General features: G+C 40.3%; 1 protein-coding gene and 1 pseudogene across 1 annotated transcript; both read left to right on the top strand.

The window, feature by feature from the left end:
• Window positions 1–1,363: 1,363 nt before the first annotated feature.
• On the top strand, window positions 1,364–8,579 carry LOC101612551 (vomeronasal type-1 receptor 4-like). Its single transcript, XM_045133296.1, has 3 exons — window positions 1,364–2,251; window positions 8,029–8,137; window positions 8,479–8,579. Exons 1-3 carry the CDS (start codon window positions 1,364–1,366, stop codon window positions 8,577–8,579), a joined length of 1,098 nt encoding a protein of 365 aa, XP_044989231.1.
• A 3,615-nt stretch (window positions 8,580–12,194) lies between these two features.
• LOC101612845 lies at window positions 12,195–14,041 on the top strand (annotated as a pseudogene).
• The last annotated feature ends 7,471 nt before the right edge of the window (window positions 14,042–21,512 follow it).

Raw genomic sequence — 21,512 nt, 5'->3', positions numbered from 1 at the left:
GAATTCATAGAAACTTTTTGTTATTCCTTATCATCAAACAATCCCATAATTCTTCACCTCAAGTAAAGTCGTCAGGCCCCTGTAAAGATTAACTGTTTTCACATTTTCCCCATGTATGTGTGGTCAAGCACTTGTGATTTCCTGGACTTCCACTTTCAATTACTCTATTAAAGGTGAGAGGTAAAACAGCCACAAATTGGGCTTCCCATCATTAATCATTGATCCAGCAGATCCACTTATCCTTTAATTATTTATTTTGAATTTTCCTTTTCACGTCCCTCCAATATTTAGACTTTGGTCCCCCCAATTGAACTATTTCTGACTTCGGTTGTTTTTCTGTAAGAATTCTTGGTAAAGAGTCAATTGCAATTGCCACCATTTAGAAAGATGAGTCATATAACAATGTTTACATTTTTCCAGGAGGTTCATTGTTTCCTCCATGCCTGAATTTCTTAAGGCCTTTAAAGAAAACAATTATCTTTGACCCATTTTCTTATTTTTCCAATTCTATGCCAGAGCCTCTTTCAGATACATTGACCAACACTTTACCAACACCAATTTTTACTGGAAAAGTAAATTTAGAGATTGGGACACCAAGTGAAACAGAGAAAGACAAACATTATACAGAAAACCACATATTTCTGTAGCATAGAGAGCCAAAGATTTTTCTGTAGAGGGGCCACATTGGACTTCAAGGAAGAGACAGCTGGGCTGGAAGTATGTCAAGCAGCTCTTCAGCACTTGATTCCTCATGATCCTGAAATGGCATGCTTGCTGTCTCCAGCAAGATCCTACTCCGCCCCCCCCCACCCAAAAAATAGAAGCACACTTAAGCAGTTTAAAAAAAAATACTTAAGAACTGATTCAAAAAAGGTGGAAAGTGCATAGTTGGAAATAACTAGTATTTACCAAGAAAAAAAATCTTCTATCCTATATTCTAAGGGTCATTATTTCATTTACTGCAGACACTTGAATTCTAGCAAATCTGCACTGTTTTCCTATAGTGGCTCTAGAAAACCTGACTCATATTTTCACCCAGGATAACTCTCTCAATTTGAAACTGTGGATAAGTTATTGTTAAATTAAAGGCAGATGTTATTTGTAAAGGATGATGAAAACCTCTTGACAAGAAAAATATATGGTTTATGTTTCATGGAATTACCATGACTAATATCTACCTACATCTGAAAAATTAGGAAATACTATGAAACTTATGAAAAACGGTAAATTTACTATCACTGATTAATTGAAGTTATGGTTACAGGTGGATGTAATATTGTACATGTCATACAGGAAGTAGCCCTGCTTGTCAGTGAAGGGTCCTGTGCCTCTGATGCTGAGAGACACTACGGGAAGGTGACAGATGTCCCCCATAAACCTGACCATGGGGATCATGTTTCTGTCACAGACGGCACTGGGAATACTAGGGAACTGCGCCTGCCTTGGCTACTTCATTCTCACTGACTTTTCGGGGAGACGGGGGAAGCCCACAGATCTGATTGTCAAGCACCTGACCTGGGCCAACTTCATGGTTCTTCTCTTTAAAGGAATCCCCCAGACAATGGCTGCCTTTGGTATGAGTTATTTTCTAGATGATATTCTGTGTAAACTCATCTTTTATTTCCACAGAGTGGCCAGAGGAGTATCCCTTGGTTCCACATCACTCTTGAGTGTCTTTCAGGTCATCACAATCAGCCCCAGCAACTCCAAGTGGGGACAGCTCAAGTTCAGAGCTCCCAAGATCATTGATTCCTCCTTGGGTCTGTGCTGGACCCTGCAACTGCTAATAAATGCCAGTATTCCTGTGATTGTGACAGACATCTTGGGGACAAAAAATAGCACAGGATTTAGAGATGTTGTATACTGTGCTATTGCAGATATCCATAGTCTAACAAGGATATTCAATGCAATCCTATTTGCCTCCATTGATGTTGTGTGTTTGGGAATCATGATGTGGGCCAGTGGCTCCATGGTCCTTATGCTCACAAAGCACAAGCAGAGGGTTCAACACATTCACAGCTCCCTGGCTCCTCGGTCATCACCTGAGGCCAGGGCCACCCAGAGTATCCTTGCCCTGGTGAGCAGCTTTGTGTTCTTATATATGATCTCTGCCATCTTAGTTTTATGTTACCCTTTCTTTGGTGTAACAACTAGGTGGCTGGTCAATGCCAGTGTTGCAATGTCTGCATGCTTCCCAGCCTTCTGCCCCTTCCTGCTCCTCAGCAGTACACCAAGGTTTCTAACTTCTGCTGTACTTGTTCATATGAAACCACACATGGCCCTCAGATAGTGGAACTCTAAAAGGGATATTACTTGTCTGTGCCATTCTTCCAGGCTGTCCTGTTTTCCTAATGAACCACTCATGTTAATCACCGATTGTCTCCAGAATATACCCCTAACATCATTCTCATATGTTCCTCGCACCAGGCAATAATAAAAGCAGTGTGCAATTGCACATGTGATTGGTATTGATTGTTTTCGTGGAAAATGTTGCAGTACTAAGGAAATTTAAACACTGTGCTATGTGTATTTTTGAACAATTACTTTGGAATTTTCAGCCCAACATCTCTTGTTTTGGCAAAGGTTAAGCACTGTTCAACTTCCACTAGTTTGGCCATCATTCAAGGGAAGAAAGGGGAAATTATGTGTCAAATTCATTCAGATAAAAGGAGCCAAAAACAATGATGGGCTAGAGTCAGAGTGACCAGGGAAGTAAAATTTTCTGGCAATTTATGGGCTTTCTATGATATGGGGAGTTTGCCATGAATTATGTTTCTGAAGTATTAATGACTCAGGTTTAAATATGTACTATTTGGGTATGGCAAAATTATTTTGTCATGCTCATATAATCATCCAGATAAAAAAACATTCAGAAACCAGTAAAGAAACGTATATTAAAACGATGGTGGTTTTAATCTAAAGGAAATATTCCCTATATACTCGTATGTCCACATTCCCAATTTAGAGATTATGATGTGATCGAGGAAAGTTGCAGAACAACCGCCATGAAACATGCCAGGGAGAAGTGTGTGATGGGGCTAAATGAGCTGTCATAACCACCTCCCCTTCCCTTCCCTTTTTTTCCTTTCTTCCTCTCTCTCTCTTTCCCTCTTCTTCCTGAATTATATGACTATGGTCAGTTTCCTCATAATAATGCCATGTTTTTTTTCGTTCTCTAACATTAAAAACTCTATCTTCAGGCTGGAGAGATGGCATTATGGTTAAGGCACTTGCCTGCAAAATCTAAGGATTCCTGTTTGACTCTCCAGATCCCACATAAGCCAGACACACAAGGGGATAGAAGCACCCAAGTTGCCCACGTGCACAAAGAGCAGCATGTGTCTGAACTCGGTTGTGGTAGCTGAAGACCCTGGTGCGCCAATTCTCTCTCTCTCTCTCTCTCTCTCTCTCTCTCTCTCTCTCTCTCTCTCTCTCCCCTCACTCACATTAAAAAGGCTACTCTGTAGCCACAAAGAAAATTCTTTCCTCTATAAATTCAAATCTAAATCAAGATTTTATTTCCTGATGTTTCATCTATTCAAGTAATTTGTCCCACCAAAGAGCAAGCAATAAATGTACAATTGTCAATATTATAAGGAAAATGTTATGATGGAATAACGAATTGATCTTGAAATTCACGTAGAGTGGTGTGATGGTCAATCTCATTGTCCACCTGATTGAGTCTGGGAGAAATTAATGTGCATCACTCTGGGCAGGTCTGTGATGGCATTTCCAGGATGCAATAGCTTAGGGGAGAGAAGATCCTCCCCCAGGCACCAACGTCTGGGGACAGACCAGTAATAAATATATCCGAGGGAAAATCAGTACTGCTTGCTTGCCTGTAAGAGCACTTATTTTGATGTTGCTGCTGCTAACCCATCCCTTGTCAACACCAGAATCCAGCTCATCCAGGCTTCCAATGTGCAATGAAGAGCAGTGACTATCCACAAATCTGGCCTCCAACACTAGCTTGAGACTGCTGAGAGATCTTACTCTATGAACTGAGCATCAACTGGGTTCTCAGCAACTCCACTGTGTAGACACTTTTCACCATCTATCCCTTAATGTGTAAGCCTATCTAATAGCCCTGTAAACCATATATGTACATACTGTAGTGAATCTTGACAAACATAGCATTCTGAAATATATATAACTAATTTAATGTACAACGGACTAGCGATACACTAATCTATTACAATACAGTAATGTAAAACTAGAGTGCATAATTTCCAATCATTAACATAAAAAAGGATGAACAATGGTGTAAAACAATTAATAATATTCACAAAATGTAGAATAAAAGCTTATAAGGTCAATGCTGTAAAATACGTCGAAATCAGGTATGGTGATATCTCCAAAAGCATTCTTTTTCTAAAACATTTTTAAAATTTTGTTTGTTTAATTTTATTTATTTATTTAAGAGCGACAGACATAAGGAGTCAGAGAATGTGTGTGTGTGTGTGTGTGTGTGTGTGTGTGTGTGTGTGTGTGTGTGTGAGAGAGAGAGAGAGAGAGAGGGAGAGAAAGAGAATGAATGGGCATGCCAATGCATCCAACCACTGCAAACTAACTCCAGACACATGTTCCCCCTTAAGCATCTGGCTAACTTGGGTTCTGGGGAATCAAGCATTGAACTGGTGAATTTAAGCTACACAGGGAAGTGCTTTACCACTACGCCACCTCTCCAGCACAAGAATCATTCTTTATGCACAGAATACATTACTATCTTTTATGCTTCCAAAAGATTTGTGAGCATCATTTAGTCATATGAAAAATTGCATTGAAGTTTTGATAATTGTGTTGAACCCTTAGTTTGTTTTGGTAAGATAGTCAGTTTCACAATATTAATTCTCCCAATACATGAGCATGTGATATTTCCATCTAGTTTCATTCTTCAATTTCTTTCTTGAGATTTTCTTTTATGTTTTCATTGCACATGTCCCTAGTTCCTTGGTTAGACATACTGTAAGTCATTTCATTTCTTGAGGTCATTGTGAGGTTGGTTCTCTGATTTCTTCCTCAACAGTTGGATATTTGTGCATATGAATGCTTCCAATTCTTTGGGCTTTTTTTTATTTTGCCATTCTGCTGCCCATGTTTATCATCTTGGTCATATATGATACTGATGTGTTGAGATGGATTGCTTCTATCCCACGTACATCAGTGCTTTCAAAGTTAATGAGTATTGGTTTTTGAAGAAAGAGCTCTTTGTAACAATTAGGATGATCACATTTTTGTCTTTGCATGCTTTTATGTGTCCTGTTACTTTTATTGATTTGTGTAGGTTAAACCAATCCTGTGTAACTTTATCAGAAAATACTCTTTAAGGTGTGTGTGTGTGTGTCTTTCTGTGTGTGTCTGTTTGTTTTGCACCTTCATGTGGTGGCCATGGTCCAACCTTGGGTGTCTTCCTCATCAAGACCATCCAATTTTTTATAGACAAAGATCAATGAAGGACCAGGAGCATATGAACTGCAATGAGGTGGACTGAGTGTGAACCCTGGAGGTCTTCTGCTTCCATTTCTATGGTTGAAACATTTAAAAATGGAGCCTGAAATATATCATTGAGAATTAATACACATATACTCATTAGAATATTGGTTTGTGATTTTCTATTTTGAGGAGAATGTCTGCTGATACTATTAAGGTAATAGTTTCTTTCTGCAACATATAGTTTAACAAACAGCCATTAGTCCTAGGCTTCTCACCCACTTTGTTTTTGAGAGCACATAAGGAGTTCCAGAAATATACAGATAGACAAATGTGCTTCAGAATAGCTTATTCTAGAACCTTATCATACATAATTTAGATATTTTAGTTATTTATTTGAGAGAGAGAAAGGGGAGGTAAAGAGAGAAAATGTGAGCTTCAGGGCCACTAGCCAATGCAAACAAACTCCTGATGGATGTGCCAGCTTGTGCATCCTGCTTTATGTGGGCACTGGGGCACTGAACCTGGGAGCTTTGTCTTTGCCAGTCAGCTCCTTAACCACTAAGCTTTCTCCCTGGCCCTGATCTAGATATTTCAGATGATATTTTTGGGGACTGTAAAGTTAGTAAGATTGTGAAAACAATTTAATTTTGACTCAAATACAAAATCAGGTAAGGTGTTTTGTGAACTTGCAATGGGATCACCATGCTTTACACTGAGGATAAATGTAACTCCATGAGATACACATGCCAGACTTACACACAGAGTATTGATCTGAAAACTGCCCACTCCCCTCATCCCTGGGGTCCATAAATATGGCACTTTATATTGACAAGATATCTTTGGAGATGCAATTAAAATTGCAATGAGACAGATGCCTCAAGGAGCTTCATTTTTTCATGACCTTTAGAAATGCAGATCCTTGACGCTAGAGAGATGTCTCAGCAGTTACGACACTCTCCTGTGAAGCCTAATAACTTGGATTTAATTCCCTAGTACCCATATTAACCCAGATGCACAAAGTGGTACATGCATCTGCAGTTAGTTTGCAATGACTATAGATCCTGGAATCTCTCTCTCTGTCTCTCTCTCTCTCTCTCTGTCTTTGTTCTATGTCCTACAAATAAATAAATAAAATGCACTTTAAAAAGGTGTATATAACCTTCTCCAGTAGCAGGGACCCCATGGTGAATACCAGCAATCCCACTGAGGAGGGCGCTCAGTGGAATGGGGGCTGGGAGAAGGGAAAAGATGGTACCAGCACATGATGTATCTATACAAACTATGATCTCAAACACAGAAGGAAAAACCAACATTCAAAAGGATAAAACGGTGAGGAAAAAAGATTACTATTACCCCAAATTGTGAAGCTGTTAATTCTCTAAAACTAGTGCTTTTCCCTCTAATGACCCTGTAATCCTGTGTGGAGTCTTCAACAGAAGGGAAGATGTTTTAAATGTGTCAAGTGGAAATTGCAGGAAAACCTAGCAGGTAAGGAATTTGTCTGCAAAGTCAAAGTACCTAGGTTCAATTCTCCAGGACCCATGTAAGCCAAACTCACAAGGGAACACACATGTCTGGAGTTTGTTTGCAGTGCCTGGAGGCCCTTGCATGGTCATTTTCTCTCCCTCTCTCTCTATCTCTCCTTCTCTGTCTCTCTCTCTCTCCTCTCCTCTCCTCTCCATCTCTCTCTCTCTCCCTTCCTCCCTCCCTCCTTCCCTCTGTTTCTCCTTTTTTCTCTCAATCAAATAAAAATATGTTACACGCATTAGGAAACCCTATCATTCAAGACCACATACTCCTTCTAGTGGCTCCACACTTTGAAGGACTTATGGAACTCCCATATTGCTTTCCATATCAGGATGACTCATCCACCAGGTGTCCTTCTCCACCCAAGATCTGGATTTCTCTAATACAGCCTCTTCTGTGGAATCAGGATAAGTGTCACACCTGGCAGTAAAGTGACCTGGGATGACGAGACAATGACGCAATCACCATCACAACTCAGGAAAAGTGAAACTTGAAACCTCCACAAGTCCATGTCTGTGGATGACTCTCAGGGAGAGGTCCATCAGGATCCCACAGTGTTCAGTCATAAAGGCGTCCTGAATCTTGGAAAGTAGGTTCCAGGGCTGTTTTGAGTGCCTTCCTGAGAGGGAGACCTTGTCTTATTGCTGGATTTAGGATTTCCTTGCCCCTTCTGAAGTTCTGTCCTTCTGAAGCTCCTCCCACAGGTTATTGCCTGTTCCTATGGTAACTAGAAACAGACCTTACCATTGCCTGGCTACAAGAATTGAAAGTAAAGATTCAGGAATGACGTCACAACGCTCTGGATAGACCAAGCACTGCTTGGTTGAGGTTTTGGCAATCCTGGTCTGGTGTTCGGACATTGAAACCTGGAGAGGGAGGCTGGGGAGGAGGAGTACAACTAAGGACCAGAAAACAACAACCACATGAAAACAGGAAACAGGGACTAAGATAGAACTAAGAACACGGAAAATGTAAATGTTTTGATGTTCCCAGGGTGAAGGTTCTGGAAAAGCTCCATGAGGAAGAGATGCTTGTTACAAGTGCGTCCTTGTACAATCACTTCCTAAGGACAGGAAGACAGCCTTCACGCTGGTGTGTCTCCCAGACCAGCAGGACTGTGAAGAGCGCCTGAGTGCTCTTGTATGGAACGTGGTCATGGAGAACCCACACTTCAGAGGTGAGTGGAATTGTCTGGTTCAATACTTATTTAAAAACACTGATTACTATTTATTTATTTTTTTAAAGAGAGAGATAAAGAAGTAAAGAGAGATAGGGGGGAGGGGAATTGAAGGCCAGGGCCTCTATCCACTGCAGAAGAACTCCAAATGCATGCACCTCTCTGTTCATCTGGCTTATGTATGTACTCAGTAATTGAACCTGGGTCCTTATGCTGCCCATCCTTTCCCTCTGTCACTCTTCTCTATCTCACTTTTCTTACAAGTAAATAAAAGTAAAAAAAAAAAAATTAAATTAAAGAATTGTTGCTGAATAATCTGATTTATGATAATGACCTCTCAGGCAGAAGTGAGTCCTTGGTGGAGAGGTCACTTCAGATGTCGACAGGCCAACAGAACAGAAGTGAATCCGATGGGGACTCTGAAGAGCTGAACCTGCTGTAACCCATGCTAGTCTGCACAGGTACAGGTGTGTTCCAGAGACACAGGAGCAGGTTGGGACTTCCTCTGGTGGCAGGAAAGTGGGGAATGTCTCTGGTGCCAAGACAGTCTCTGGAGCATACATCTGACTTCAACTTCTGATATAGTGTTGAGTAAGAGTCAATTAGAAGTCAGAAAAGCCAGAGATGGTGGTGCACGCCTTAATCCCAGCACTCGGGAGGCAGAGTTCGAAGGATCGCCATGAGTTCAAGGCCACCCTGAGACTCCATAGTGAATTCTAGGTTAGCCTGGGCCAGAGTGAGATCCTACCTCACCCCCCCCCAAAAAAAGATGTCAGAACAAGGCCTTAGAATCAGAATGGGAGATTAGGGACATAGGCACTGGCCCTGCCTAAGGCCTTGGATAATCACAATGTGATCCTCACTGACCCAAGTAGATTGTTTCAACCATTAGAGATCTGTATGCCACTATATAGGTAGAAGGAAGAAGAGAATATAAATACAAGAAAAGGTACCACAAATTTCCTTATAAAAAAAAAAAATGAGTCTAAGCAGGCCATGGTGGCAATGCCTTTAGTCCCAGTACTCGGGAGGCAGAGGTAGGAGGATCACTGTGAGTTTGAGGCCACTCTGACACTAAAGAGTGATTTCAAAGTCACCCAGGGCTAGAGTGAGGCCCTACATCACAAAAAAATAAATAAATAAATAAATAAATAAATAAATAAATAAATAAATAAATAAAAAACACAGCTTGGGCTGGAGAGATGTCTTAGCAATTAAGCACTTGCCTGTGAAGCCTAAGGATCCTGGTACAAGGCTCATTTCTCCAGGATCCACGTTAGCCAGATGCACAAGGGGGCGCATGCGTCTGGAGTTCATTTGCAGTGGCTGGAGGCCCTGGCACGCCCATTCTCTCTCTCTCCCTTTTTCTCTCTCTCTCTCTCCTTCCCCCAATTTCTCACTCTTCTGTCGCTCTCAAATAAATAAAGAAAAGTAACAAAACAATTTTTTTTTTTAATCAGCCTAAACAGTGCAAGGGGAAGAGGATCTGTTCAGACACAGGAACTTTGTGCTTAGTTAGGACAATTGTGTCGACCATCACATACCAATGACTCAAAATAAGTTCCTTCCCTGGAGGCCTGCTCCATGGGAGGGAATACATCCCTGTTGCAGAAAACTTAAAACAAGTGTAGCCATGAGCCCTAGGGGTATAATATCTGCTGCTATCTGCCTAAATGTATAAACTATGTTTATCAAACTGCCCAGTAAGCACTTCTCTTGATGCTCATACCCTTATATTAATGCTAATGTCACTTTTGGTGGAGAATCTTCTCTTTTCAGACAGCATTGACCTTGGGATGACTCTGAAAGCATCATGGTGCTGGAAAGAAGTATCTGGAGTGTGCAGTACTGCAATATCTCTATCACAACTTTCAAGGCTCAGGGTCTAATGCAGAAGAAGTGGCCGAAAAAAATGTAAGAGCCAAAGGAAGGGTAGGACTCCTTACACATGCTCCTCCCAGACACAAAATGGCCTGAATATACATGACCTAACAGTGCCTGATACTACCTACACAAGACCATAAGAATAGGAGGAAAAGATCATGACAAAAATAAAAGAGAGACTGATTGAAATGAGTAGGTAATATGATGGAGAATGTACTTTAAAGGGGAAAGCGGGGTGAGGGAGGTTTTGCCAAGGGGTATTTTTTATAATCATGGGAGTTGTTAATAAAAAATAAAAAATTCAAAAGTACAGACAGGGCTGGATCGATGGCTTATCAGTTAAAGCACTTGCCTGCAAAGCAAAGGACCTTGGTTCAATTCCCCAGGACTCATAAGCCAGATGTGTAAGGTGGCACATGCATCTAGAGATCCTTGGCAGTGGCTACAGGCCATTTTCTCTCCCTCTCTCTTTATCCCTTTGCCTTTCATCTCTAATAAATAAATCAAAATAAAGTATTTTAAATTAAAAAATAAGTGCTTTCCATATTCATAAAAAAATTATAGGAATCTACTTAGGTATTTATTATTTCTCACTCTATCCCAGAGTGAAAATCACTCTGCTGTTTCAGAGTGTCCTCAAACTCACAGCAATCCTCCTAAGTCTGCCTTCCAAGTGCTTGGAATAAATACTTGTGCCACCATACTCAGCAAGGAATTTTTTGCTTGCTGTAATATAAGCTATTGGTCAAAAGTTCATGTGTATCTGTGGTCCGGGCAATTTGCAGTTTGTACATTCAGTGTACTGTGGGAATCCGACTCCTGGGGAACACAAAGTCAAGTCACAGCTTCCTTTCAACCACACTCCCCTTAATCAGAACCCAATCTCTGAACTCTGCCCTTCCTTGGACACATTCTGTGATGCTAACACTCCAGGAGAAAATCCCAACCCTCTACAGGAGTTCATGACACAGAAGTTTCTTCTAGTTAGTGACTGGAAGAAGTGTTTTTCAGGACTGATGTCATCTCCCTAAACAGACACTGTCATCACAGTCTCCTGTGACATGATCACCTTGATCACAGGGGAGATTAGTTCTCAGTATATGAAAGTCTCACCCTGAGATACTGAGTTCTTCCTTGATATGCGTGGGATTGCTCTCTCTCTGACCCCTGGATAACATACCATATTTCACAAACGCATTAGCAAGTGAGTTTCTTTCTTGCTATCTTTTTTTTTTTTTTTTTTTTTTTTTTTTGGTTATTGAGTTAGGGTCTCACCCTTGCCCAGGCTGACCTGGAATTAACAATGTAGTCTCAGGGTGGCCTTGAACTCTCGTTGATCCTCCTCCTACCTCTACCAACGAGTGCTGGGATTAAAGGAGTGCACCACCACACTCGGATTGCAGGTCAGTTTCTTATCCCCACTTCCCCAGCCTCAGACAGTAGGACAGTGCAGTGGAGCTGGGTGAGAGCTGCTCTCAGATATGGTCACATTCTTAGAGACAAAGGCACATGGAGAAAAGGATCTAACCACAGGTGTGAGCTCACCCCTTGCAGGCACCCAGGAGGAAAGAGAATGCCTGGCCCTGGAATTTCCTTTTTGAAGCTCTTTGAAGGGATTCACTGTGACTTCCTTTAGAGAAACAAGGAGCAGGGAGTTGTCTCAGTGACAAAAATGTGTGTGATTGTGTTTCAGAGTTCAGTTTCTCTTCTTCTTCTGCTGGGTTCCTCTAACATTCTATTGAAAAAGATACGAGAATAACTGGCAGATTTAAGTGACTTCTAGGAGCCATTCCCATAGTGCATAGGAGGCTGGATTCAGTGTCCTGGATTTTCTGTCCACACATTACAGGGCTGACAAAAGAATTCATTTCTATCCTGGAACCACATGTTCCAGTTGGCACAGTGACAGGGTTTCTGTCATCAATGAGGACAGGAACAGTAACAAGAATTCAATTTCATACATAAAAGCAGACTCTTAAAGATTCCCAGTGCAAAGATCCTAGTGAGGTTTCTCACCAACCCGCAGACTTAGTCTGACATAGCGAGGGTAAACTGTTTCCATCTCTGCAGCTTTGGTTTCTAAGGGCCTTGGCTGCTCAAATAATTCGACCCTTTTCAATGCTTGGTAGAAATTAATGTCTTGGGACGTCCACGACCTGTTTCGCCGTTTAAGAGCGGGGGCAAAGTTCGACGTGAAACGCTTCTCCACAGATGCAGCTCGATTCCAGGTAGGAAAAAGGATGTATGACTTTGATTCTTCAGAGGTGCTGCAGGGCTTGGACTTCTTTGGAAACAAGAAGTCTGTCTTGGGTGAGCATGGAACACTACAAACACATCAGAAGCTCCCCAATGAAGAGAAGAAAGAACCAAGCCCAGCTGAAAGGAGTAAAGAGCCCAGAAAGAAAAAGAGGAAGAAGACAACTTCAGATATTCCAGAAATTACATTTCAAGAAGGTACTGCTATACAGTGGATGTCATCTGTAGAAGCAAAGATTGAAGATAAAAAATCTAAAGAAGAAAAAAAAAACTTACTTCAGAAAAGTTGGAACATCTCAGAAAGGAAAAGTTAAACTTCTTCTGGAACAAACACAAAATTCATGTCCAAGGCACTGATCTTCCTGACCCAATTACTACATTTCAGCAACTTGACTAGGAATATAAAATCAATTCTCGACTACTGAAGAACATTCTAGATGCAGGCTTTTAAATGCCTACACCAATCCAAATGCAAGCCATTCCAGTTATGTTGCACAATTGGGAACTTCTTGCTTCTGCTCCTACGGGATCTTTGGCTTTTGGTATTCCCATTTTAATGCAGCTGAAACAGCCTACAAATAAAGGCTTTAGAGCCCTAATCATATCCCCAACATGAGAGCTTGCCAGCCAGATTCACCGAGAATTAACTAAAATCTCTGAGGGGACAGGATTTAGGATACATATGATCCACAAAGCAGCCGTGGCAGCCAAGAAATTTGGGCCTACGTCATCTAAGAAGTTTGATATTCTTGTGACTACTCCAAATCGACTTATATATTTACTAAAGCAAGATCCACCAGGAATAGACCTGACAAGTGTTGAATGGCTAGTGGCAGATGAATCAGACAAACTGTTTGAAGATGGCAAAACTGGATTTAGAGAACAGCTGGCTTTCATTTTCCTGGCCTGCACATCCCCCAAGGTCAGAAGAGCTATGTTCAGTGCAACTTTCGCCTATGATGTTGAACAATGGCTCAAACTCAACCTGGACAGTGTCATTACTGTGTCCATTGGAGCAAGAAATTCTGCAGTAGAGACCGTAGGACAGGAGCTTCTCTTTGTGGGGTCTGAGACTGGAAAACTGCTGGCCATGCGAGAGCTTGTTAAAAGGGATTTAACCCTCCTGTTCTTGTATTTGTTCAGTCCATTGAAAGAGCTAAAGAACTTTTTCATGAGCTCATATATGAAAGTATCAATGTAGATGTTATTCATGCAGAAAGAACACAGCAACAGAGAGATAACACAGTCCACAGCTTCAGAGCAGGAAAAATCTGGGTTCTTATTTGTACAGCCTTGCTTGCCAGAGGGATTGATTTTAAAGGTGTGAACTTGGTAATCAATTATGACTTTCCAACCAGCTCAGTGGAATATATCCACAGGATAGGTCGAACTGGAAGAGCTGGGCATAAGGGAAAAGCTGTTACATTTTTCACTGAAGATGATAAGCCATTATTAAGAAGTGTCGCCAATGTTATACAGCAGGCTGGATGTCCTATACCTGGATACATAAAAGGCTTCCAGAAGCTACTAAGCAAACAAAAGAAAAAAAATGATAAAGAAGCCATTGGAAAGAGAGAGTATTAGTACAACTCCAAAATATTTCTTACAGCAAGCTAAACAGAAAAAAGTCACTGGCCAGAATAGCAAGAAGAAAGCAAGTCTTAAAGACAAAAGTTAAAAGTAAAAAGACTAAAAGCCAGGCGTGGGGGCACACGCCTTTAATCCCAGTACTTGGGAGGCAGAGGTAGGAGGATTGCCATGAGTTCGAGGCTACCCTGAGACTACATAGTGAATTCCAGGTCAGCCTGGGCTAACGTGAGACCCTACCTCAAAATAAATAAGAAGACTATAACCGGTTATGGTGGCACACGCCTCAGGAGGCAGAGGTAGGAGGATCGCTGTAAATCAAGGCCACTTTGAGACTGCATAATGAATTCCAGGTCAGCCTGGGCTAGAGAAAGACCCTAGCTCAGAAAAGAAAAGACTATCCCAGAAATGAAATTTTATCATCCCATCATGAATGCTTTTATGAAAGACTTCTTACAACCACTTTGAAACCAATTTGAAATTATAACCAATTTGAAAACAACCTCAAGTGCTAGTGAAAAATGAATGTTCTTGAACCATCAGTACATCATGTTGGATTTCACTTTGTAGAGGAAAATTGTACAATGAATATAACCTTCATTGACATTTCTGTTTGAATTCAGAGATACTTCTTATAGAAGAATAAAATTATTCTAAAAATAACAACACCCAAATGTGGTGAACTCTCCAGATTTTACCCTTCAAGTGTGAAGGAAAGTGTGATGCATGCTATGAAGAGGCATCTGGAGCAGGACTGTAACATAAAGCCTTGAGATTAAAGCTCTTTCCAACCCCCTAAAAAAAAAAAAAGAAATTAATGTCTCAGATATTTTTGTCCTGTCAGGTAGTAAATATAAAACTAGCTATATTTATTTCATTTGTTATAATTTAGAAAAGTTTTATACAAAAGAAATGGCTTTCTAGTTTTAAAGGGTAACACTTCAGCTCTAAAGAGATGGTTCATTAGTTAAGGCACCTCAATTTCCCAATGCCCAATTAAAGGTAGATATAAAAGATTGCTCAAACAAATGCAGTTGGTTTGTAGTGGTGGAAGGTCCTGGCCTGCACATTCTCTTTATCCATCTCTCTCCTTTCTCTCCTTCTCTCTCTCTTTCTCTCCTTGCAAACAAATGAAAAATATTTGGAAAAATCATTACAAATCATGTATGCCAACCTAATTGAAGCCACTTTTCACTCAACACCATTACTAATCATTAAACTATCAAAATTACATAATTTATCATTGCTGTCTTTTTAAAGCTATTTATTAGGTTGCAAGAAAGACAGAGCTGTATCAGGACCCCTTGGCCCTGAAAATGAAGACCAAATACACATACAAATTTGTGCATCTCGCTTTATGTGGTTACTAAGTAGTCAAACCCAGGACACCAGGCTTTCAAGAAAGCATCTTTAACCAGTAAATAATCTCTACAAGCCCACTATTGTCTTTTGATACTTGCATCTTAAAATATTTGGAATTGGTCAGCAGACAATTTCATAATTAAGAGACTATTTAAAAATATGTGCCAGGACTGGGCGTGTTGGTGCATGCCTTTAATATGAGTACTGGGGATGCATAGATAGGAGGATTGCTGCAAGTTCAAGGCCAGCGTGGAAGCACAAAGTGATTTCCAGGTCAGTCTGGGCTAAAGTGAGACCCCACGTTAAAAAAGGAAAAAAAGTAGAGAGTGAAACACTACCTCAAATAAAACAAACAAAAACAAATATGCTCAAGAGTTTTTTTGAAAAAAACTTAAGATACAGTTCATAAAAGGGGAAGGTGCATTAGTTGAAATAACTAGTATTTACCAAGAAAACAATCTTCCTTCCTGTATTTTGAGGGTTGTTATTTCATTTGTTGCAGACACTTGAATTCCAGCAAATCTGCGCTGTTTTCCTATGGTGGATCTAGAAACCTGAGTCATATTTGCAGTCATCATAAATCTCTCAATTTGAAACTTTGGACAAGGTATTATTAAATATAAGTGAGATATTATTTGTAAAGCATGATGAAAAATCCTTGACACATAGCATGAATAATATATGGTGTATGTTTCATGGCAATATGATTACTAATATTGACCTATATCTGAAAAACTAGGAAATACTATGAAACTTATGAGAAAAGGTGAATTTATTATCAGTGATTAATAGAATTTATGGTTACAGGTGGCTGGAATATTTTACATGTCATATACGAAGTATCCCTGTCAGTGAAGAGTACTGTGCCTCTGATGCTGAGAGACACTACGGGAAGGTGACAGATGTCCTCCATAAACATGATCATGGGGATCATGTTCCTGTCACAGACGGCACTGGGAGTCCTGGGGAACTGTGCCTGCCTTGGCTACTTTGTTCTCAATGACTTCTCGGGGAGACGGGTGAAGCCCACAGATCTGATTGTCAAGCACCTGACCTGGGCCAACTTCATGGTTCTTCTCTTTAAAGGAATCCCCCAGACAATGGCTGCCTTTGGTATGAGTTATTTTCTAGATGATATTCTGTGCAAACTCATCTTTTATTTCCACAGAGTGGCCAGAGGAGTATCCCTTGGTTCCACATCACTCTTGAGTGTCTTTCAGATCATCACAATCAGCCCCAGCAATTCCAAGTGGGGACAGCTCAAGTTCAGAGCCCCCAAGTTCATTGGTTCCTCCTTGGGTCTGTGCTGGGCCCTGCAACTGCTGATAAATGCTGGTATTCCTGCAATTGTGACAGACATCTTGGGGACAAAAAATAGCACAGGATTTAGAGATGTTGTATACTGTGCTGTTATAGATATTCCCAGTATAACAATGATTTCTACTCAATCCTGTTTCCCTCCATTGATATCGTGTGTTTGGGAATCATGACGTGGGCCAGTGGCTCCATGGTCCTTATGCTCACAAAGCACAAGAAGATGCTCCAACACATTCACAGCTCCCTGTCTCCTTGGTCATCACCTGAGGCCAGGGCCACCCAGAGCATCCTTGCCCTTGTGAGCAGCTTTGTGTTCTTATATATGATCTCTGCCATCTTAGTTTTATGTTACTCTTTCTCTGGTGTAACCACTAGGTGGCTGGTCAATGCCAGTGTTGCAATGTCTGCATGCTTCCCAGCCTTCTGCCCCTTCCTGCTCCTCAGCCAGTACACCAAGGTTTCTAACTTCTGCTGTACTTGATCATATTAAACAACACATGGCCTTGGGGCAGTAGGAGAACTCTAAGAGGGATATTACTTGTCTATGCCATTCTTACAGACTATCATATTCTCCAAATGAACCACTCACATTAAGGACTGGTTTTAGCCAGTCTATACCCGTAACATCATTCTCATATATTCTTCACATCATGCAATAAGTAAAGCAGTGTGACAACGCACACCTGATTTTTATCAATAGTTTCCATGGAAAATGTTGCAGTACTAAGGAAATTTAAACACTGTGCTGTGTGTAGTTTTTATCAATTAGTTTGGAATTTAAAGTCCAACATCTCTTATATTGACAAAGGTTAGCCTCTGTGCACCTTCAAGTAGTTTCACGATCATTCAAAAGGGAAGAAAAGGGAAAATTGAGGGTCAGATTCATTCAGATAAAGGAACCAAGAAACAATTATGGGCTAGTGTCAGCGTGACCAGGGAAGTATCATTTTCTGACAGTTGATGGGCTTTCAATGATATCAGCAGCTTTCACTGAATTATGTTTCTCAAGTATTAATGTCTCAGGCATAAATATGTATTATTTCCATATGGCAGAATTATTTTGTCATGCTCATATAATCATCCAGATATAAGTCTTTTGAAAACCACTAAAGAAATATATATTATGACCATAGTGGTTTGAATGTAAATAAATTGCTCCCCAAAGGCTCATACGTCCAGATTCTCAATCAAGAGATTGTGATGTGATTGCAGAAAGTTGCTGAAAAACCACAATGAAACACTAGGGAGAAGTGTGTGACTGGGGCAAAACAAGGACTCATAACACTGTTCCCCTTCCTCTTTTCTTTTGTTTTTCTTTTCTGTCTTCTTCTTTCTTCCTCTCTCTCCCTCCCTCTCTCTTTCCCTCTTTTTCCAGAATTCTATGACTATGATCAATTTGATCATGCTAGTGCCAGGATTTTTTTTTCTCTAACATTAAAGACTCTATCCTCAGCCTGCAGAGATGGCTTAGTGGTTAAGGCACTTGCCTGCAAAATCTAAGGATTCATGTTTGACTCTCCAGATCCTACATAAGCCAGACACACAAGGGGATACAAGCACAAAAGTTGCGCATGTGCACAAAGAGGAGCATATGTCTGGAGTTCAGTTGTAGCAGCTGAAGACCCTGGTGTGTCAATTCTCTCTCTTTCTCTCTCTCTCTCTCTCTCTCTCTCTCCCTCTCACCCATCACTCTCTCATATAAAATACTCTATTCTATTGCCACAAAGAAAAGAAAACTCTATCTTCTGTAATGTTAAATCTAAATCAAGATTTTATTCCCTGCTGTTACTTCTATTCAAGTATTTTAGTCCTATCAATGAGTAAGCAATAAATATACAGTTCACAATACTATAAGGAAAATGTTATGATGGAATATCTTATTGATCTTGAAATTCACTTAGACTGGTGTGATGGTCAGTCCCATTGTCAACCTGATTGAATCTGGGAGCAATTCATGTGCATCACTCTGGGCAGGTCTGTGATGGTATTTCCAGGATGTAATAGTTATGGGGAGAGAAGACCCTCCCCAAGAGTGCACAGTAACTTCTGGGGACAGACGACTTAGTAATATGCCTGAGGAAAAATCAGCACTGGTTGCTTGTCTGTAAGAGCACTTATCTTGATGTTGCTTCTGCTAACCCATCAACAGCAGAATCTAGCTCATCCAGGCTTCCAATGTGGGATGAATAGCAGTGACTATCCACAAATTTTCTGGCCTCCAAAAGTAGCTTGAGCCTTCTGAGAAATCTGACTTTATGAACAGAGCATCAGATGGATTCTCAGTAACTCCATTGTGTAGATAATTTTCACCACCTACCCCTTAATGTGTATGCCAATATAATAGACTTGTATACTATATATATATTTACTGTACTGAACCATGACAAATATAGCACTCTGAAATTTATATAACTAATAAAATTATACCAAGAATTAGCTATACACTAACCTGTTACAATACAGTAATGTAAAAATACTTGTGCATAATTTCCATCCATTAAACTTAAAAAAGATGAGCAATGGTGTAAAACAATTAGTAATATTGACAAAATATAAGATAAAAACTTTAGGGTAAATGCTGTAAAATACCTCGAAGTCAGGTATGATGAAACCTCCAGAATCATTCTTTGTGTACAGAAGACATTAAATCGTTTCTGCTTCCAAAAGAATTGTGAGCATCTGCCACACCAACTCCAGTGGAGTCTGCACGACCTGTTCACCAGGCCGAGGGAAACTTCAAGGAAGAAAGCCTCCTGGAAGGACGTGCGTTCTCCAGGCTTGCAGTGCCTTGTGCTGCTCTCTAGTAGCTACTTTCTTCATCACTACTGTTCTGTTCCGGACACATGACAGCAGCATGATGTTCTTTCACAATTTAGTGGAAATTAGATATGAAACAGTTTCAAAAATGGAGTGGCCTGAAGGTGCCATGATTCCTCTGAAGACCCCACTGTTGCTTCAAGCCATAGTCAGAATTCTGATGACCAAAACCAATCGGTGAACCATTACTTTATACGGGAGTCCATAGGAATGGGGATACACTAGTAAATAATGGTGGGAAGCATGTTTCTTGGTAATCTTGAAGTTTTGTGGACAGACTTGCTAGGTTGAGGCCACGTTGGTGCTTTCTTACAAAAGCACAAGAGAAAGCATTAGGAAACAACTGGGACCCAATTATAAAAAGGCAGGCTTTGATACACCTACATTTTTATTGCTTGGTTCAAGGACAAAAAAAAATTAGAGTTATGACGTTGCCCCGTTAGGACTTTTGTTAAAAATACTTGATGCTTGAAGCAGGCTGTTCATAGAAATTGTACTGCATGAATAAACAAAGGATAAGCTTATGCAGCCAGAATTGTATATAACCTGATGCTCTACTTCAGTAAAATACACACAGATACATTAACCTTGTGTGTTTGTTTGTCACTTTGCCAACTCCTTGCCCATCTCCCAAGGCCCTGTTTTCCCTAAGACTGGTGCTCCTGGCTTTGCTGGTCCACGGCAAGCATCATTTAGTCATGTGAAAAATTGCACTGAAGTGTCGATAATTGTGTTGAACCTATAGTTTGTTTTGGTAAGATAGTCAGTTTCACAATATTAATTCTTCCAATCCATGAACATGTGATATTTTCATATAGTTTCATTCTTCAATTTCTTTCTTGAGATTTTCTTTTCTTTTAAGTTTCTTTGCACAGGTCCCTAGTTCCTTGGTTAGACATACTGCAAGTCATTTCATTTCTTCAGGTCAGTGTGAGGTTGGTTCTCTGATTCCTTCCTCAACAGTTTGATATTTGTGCATAGGGATGCTTCTAATTTTGGGTAGTACTTTTTTTTATTTTTCCATTCTACTGCAAGTGTATATCATCTGGTCATATATTATAATGATGTGTGGAGATAGGTCACTCCCATTCCCACTTTCATCAGGGCTTTCATAGTGAATGAGTTTTAGATTATTGTAGAAAGAGATCTTTGCAACAATTATGATGATCTTATTTTTGTGTTTGAGGAAGGTAAAGAGAGAAAATGTGAGCAACAGGGTCACTTCACTAGCCACTGCAAACAAACTCCAGATGCATGTGCCAGCTTGTGCACCGTGCTTTAGGTGGTACTGGGTAACAGAACCTCTGAGATTTGTCTTTGCCAGCAAGCTCCTTATCCACTAAGCCTTCTCCCTAGCCCTGATTAAGCTATTTCAGATAATAACTTTTCAGACTGTACAGTTAGATTATGAAAACAATTTAATTGTGAAACAAATACAAAATATTGTAAGGCCTGTTGTGACCTTGCAATGGGATCACTATGCTTCATACTGAGGATAAGTGTGAGTCTTTGAGGTACAGACGGCAGACTTACACACAGAGTATTGATCTAAAAACTGTCCACTCTCTAGCCCCTGGATGCCATAAATATGGCACTTTATATTGATAAGATATCTTTGGAGATACAACTAAAATTGCAATGAGACAAATGCCTCAAGGAGCTTCATTTGTTGGTGACCATTAGAAATGCAGAACCTTAAAGCTAGAGAGATAGCAGTTAACACTCTTTTGTGAAACTTAACAACCTGGGTTTAATTAGCTAGTATCCATATTCACCCAGATGCACAAAGTGGTACATACATCTGCAGTTAGTTTGCAATGACTAGAGGTCCTGGAGTCTCTCTCTCTTTCTCTCCTATGTCTTACAAATAAATAAATATAATGCACTTTGAAAGTGTGCATAACTTTCTCCAGTATCAGGGACCCCCATTTGAATACCAGCAATCCCACTGAGGAGGGCGTTCAGTGGAAAAGTGGCTGGGAGAAAGGAAAAGGTGGTACCAGCACATGATGTATCCATACAAAGTATGATCTCAATAAAAAAAATCACAGAAGGAAAAAATCAAGATTCAAAAGGATAAAAAGGTGAATAGACAAGAGTCAGCAATACTGCAGTATGTCTATAAAATGCTCCAATGTGGGTAGTGAGATGT

This window comes from Jaculus jaculus, chromosome 14 (assembly GCF_020740685.1).
Source record: "Jaculus jaculus isolate mJacJac1 chromosome 14, mJacJac1.mat.Y.cur, whole genome shotgun sequence".
NCBI classification, from domain to species: domain Eukaryota; kingdom Metazoa; phylum Chordata; class Mammalia; order Rodentia; family Dipodidae; genus Jaculus; species Jaculus jaculus.
The sequence above is the reverse complement of the archived record's forward strand: the minus strand, read 5'-3'. Positions and strand labels throughout refer to the sequence as shown.

Excerpts from the sequence above, each read along its gene's own strand:
- LOC101612551 (XM_045133296.1), top strand. The coding sequence starts at position 1,364 with ATGTCCCCCATAAACCTGACCATGGGGATCATGTTTCTGTCACAGACG. Across the intron at positions 2,252-8,028 it reads CAAGGTTTCTAACTTCTGCT|GACAGGAAGACAGCCTTCAC; the intron begins GTACTTGTTCAT and ends TCACTTCCTAAG. Across the intron at positions 8,138-8,478 it reads GGAGAACCCACACTTCAGAG|GCAGAAGTGAGTCCTTGGTG; the intron begins GTGAGTGGAATT and ends ATGACCTCTCAG.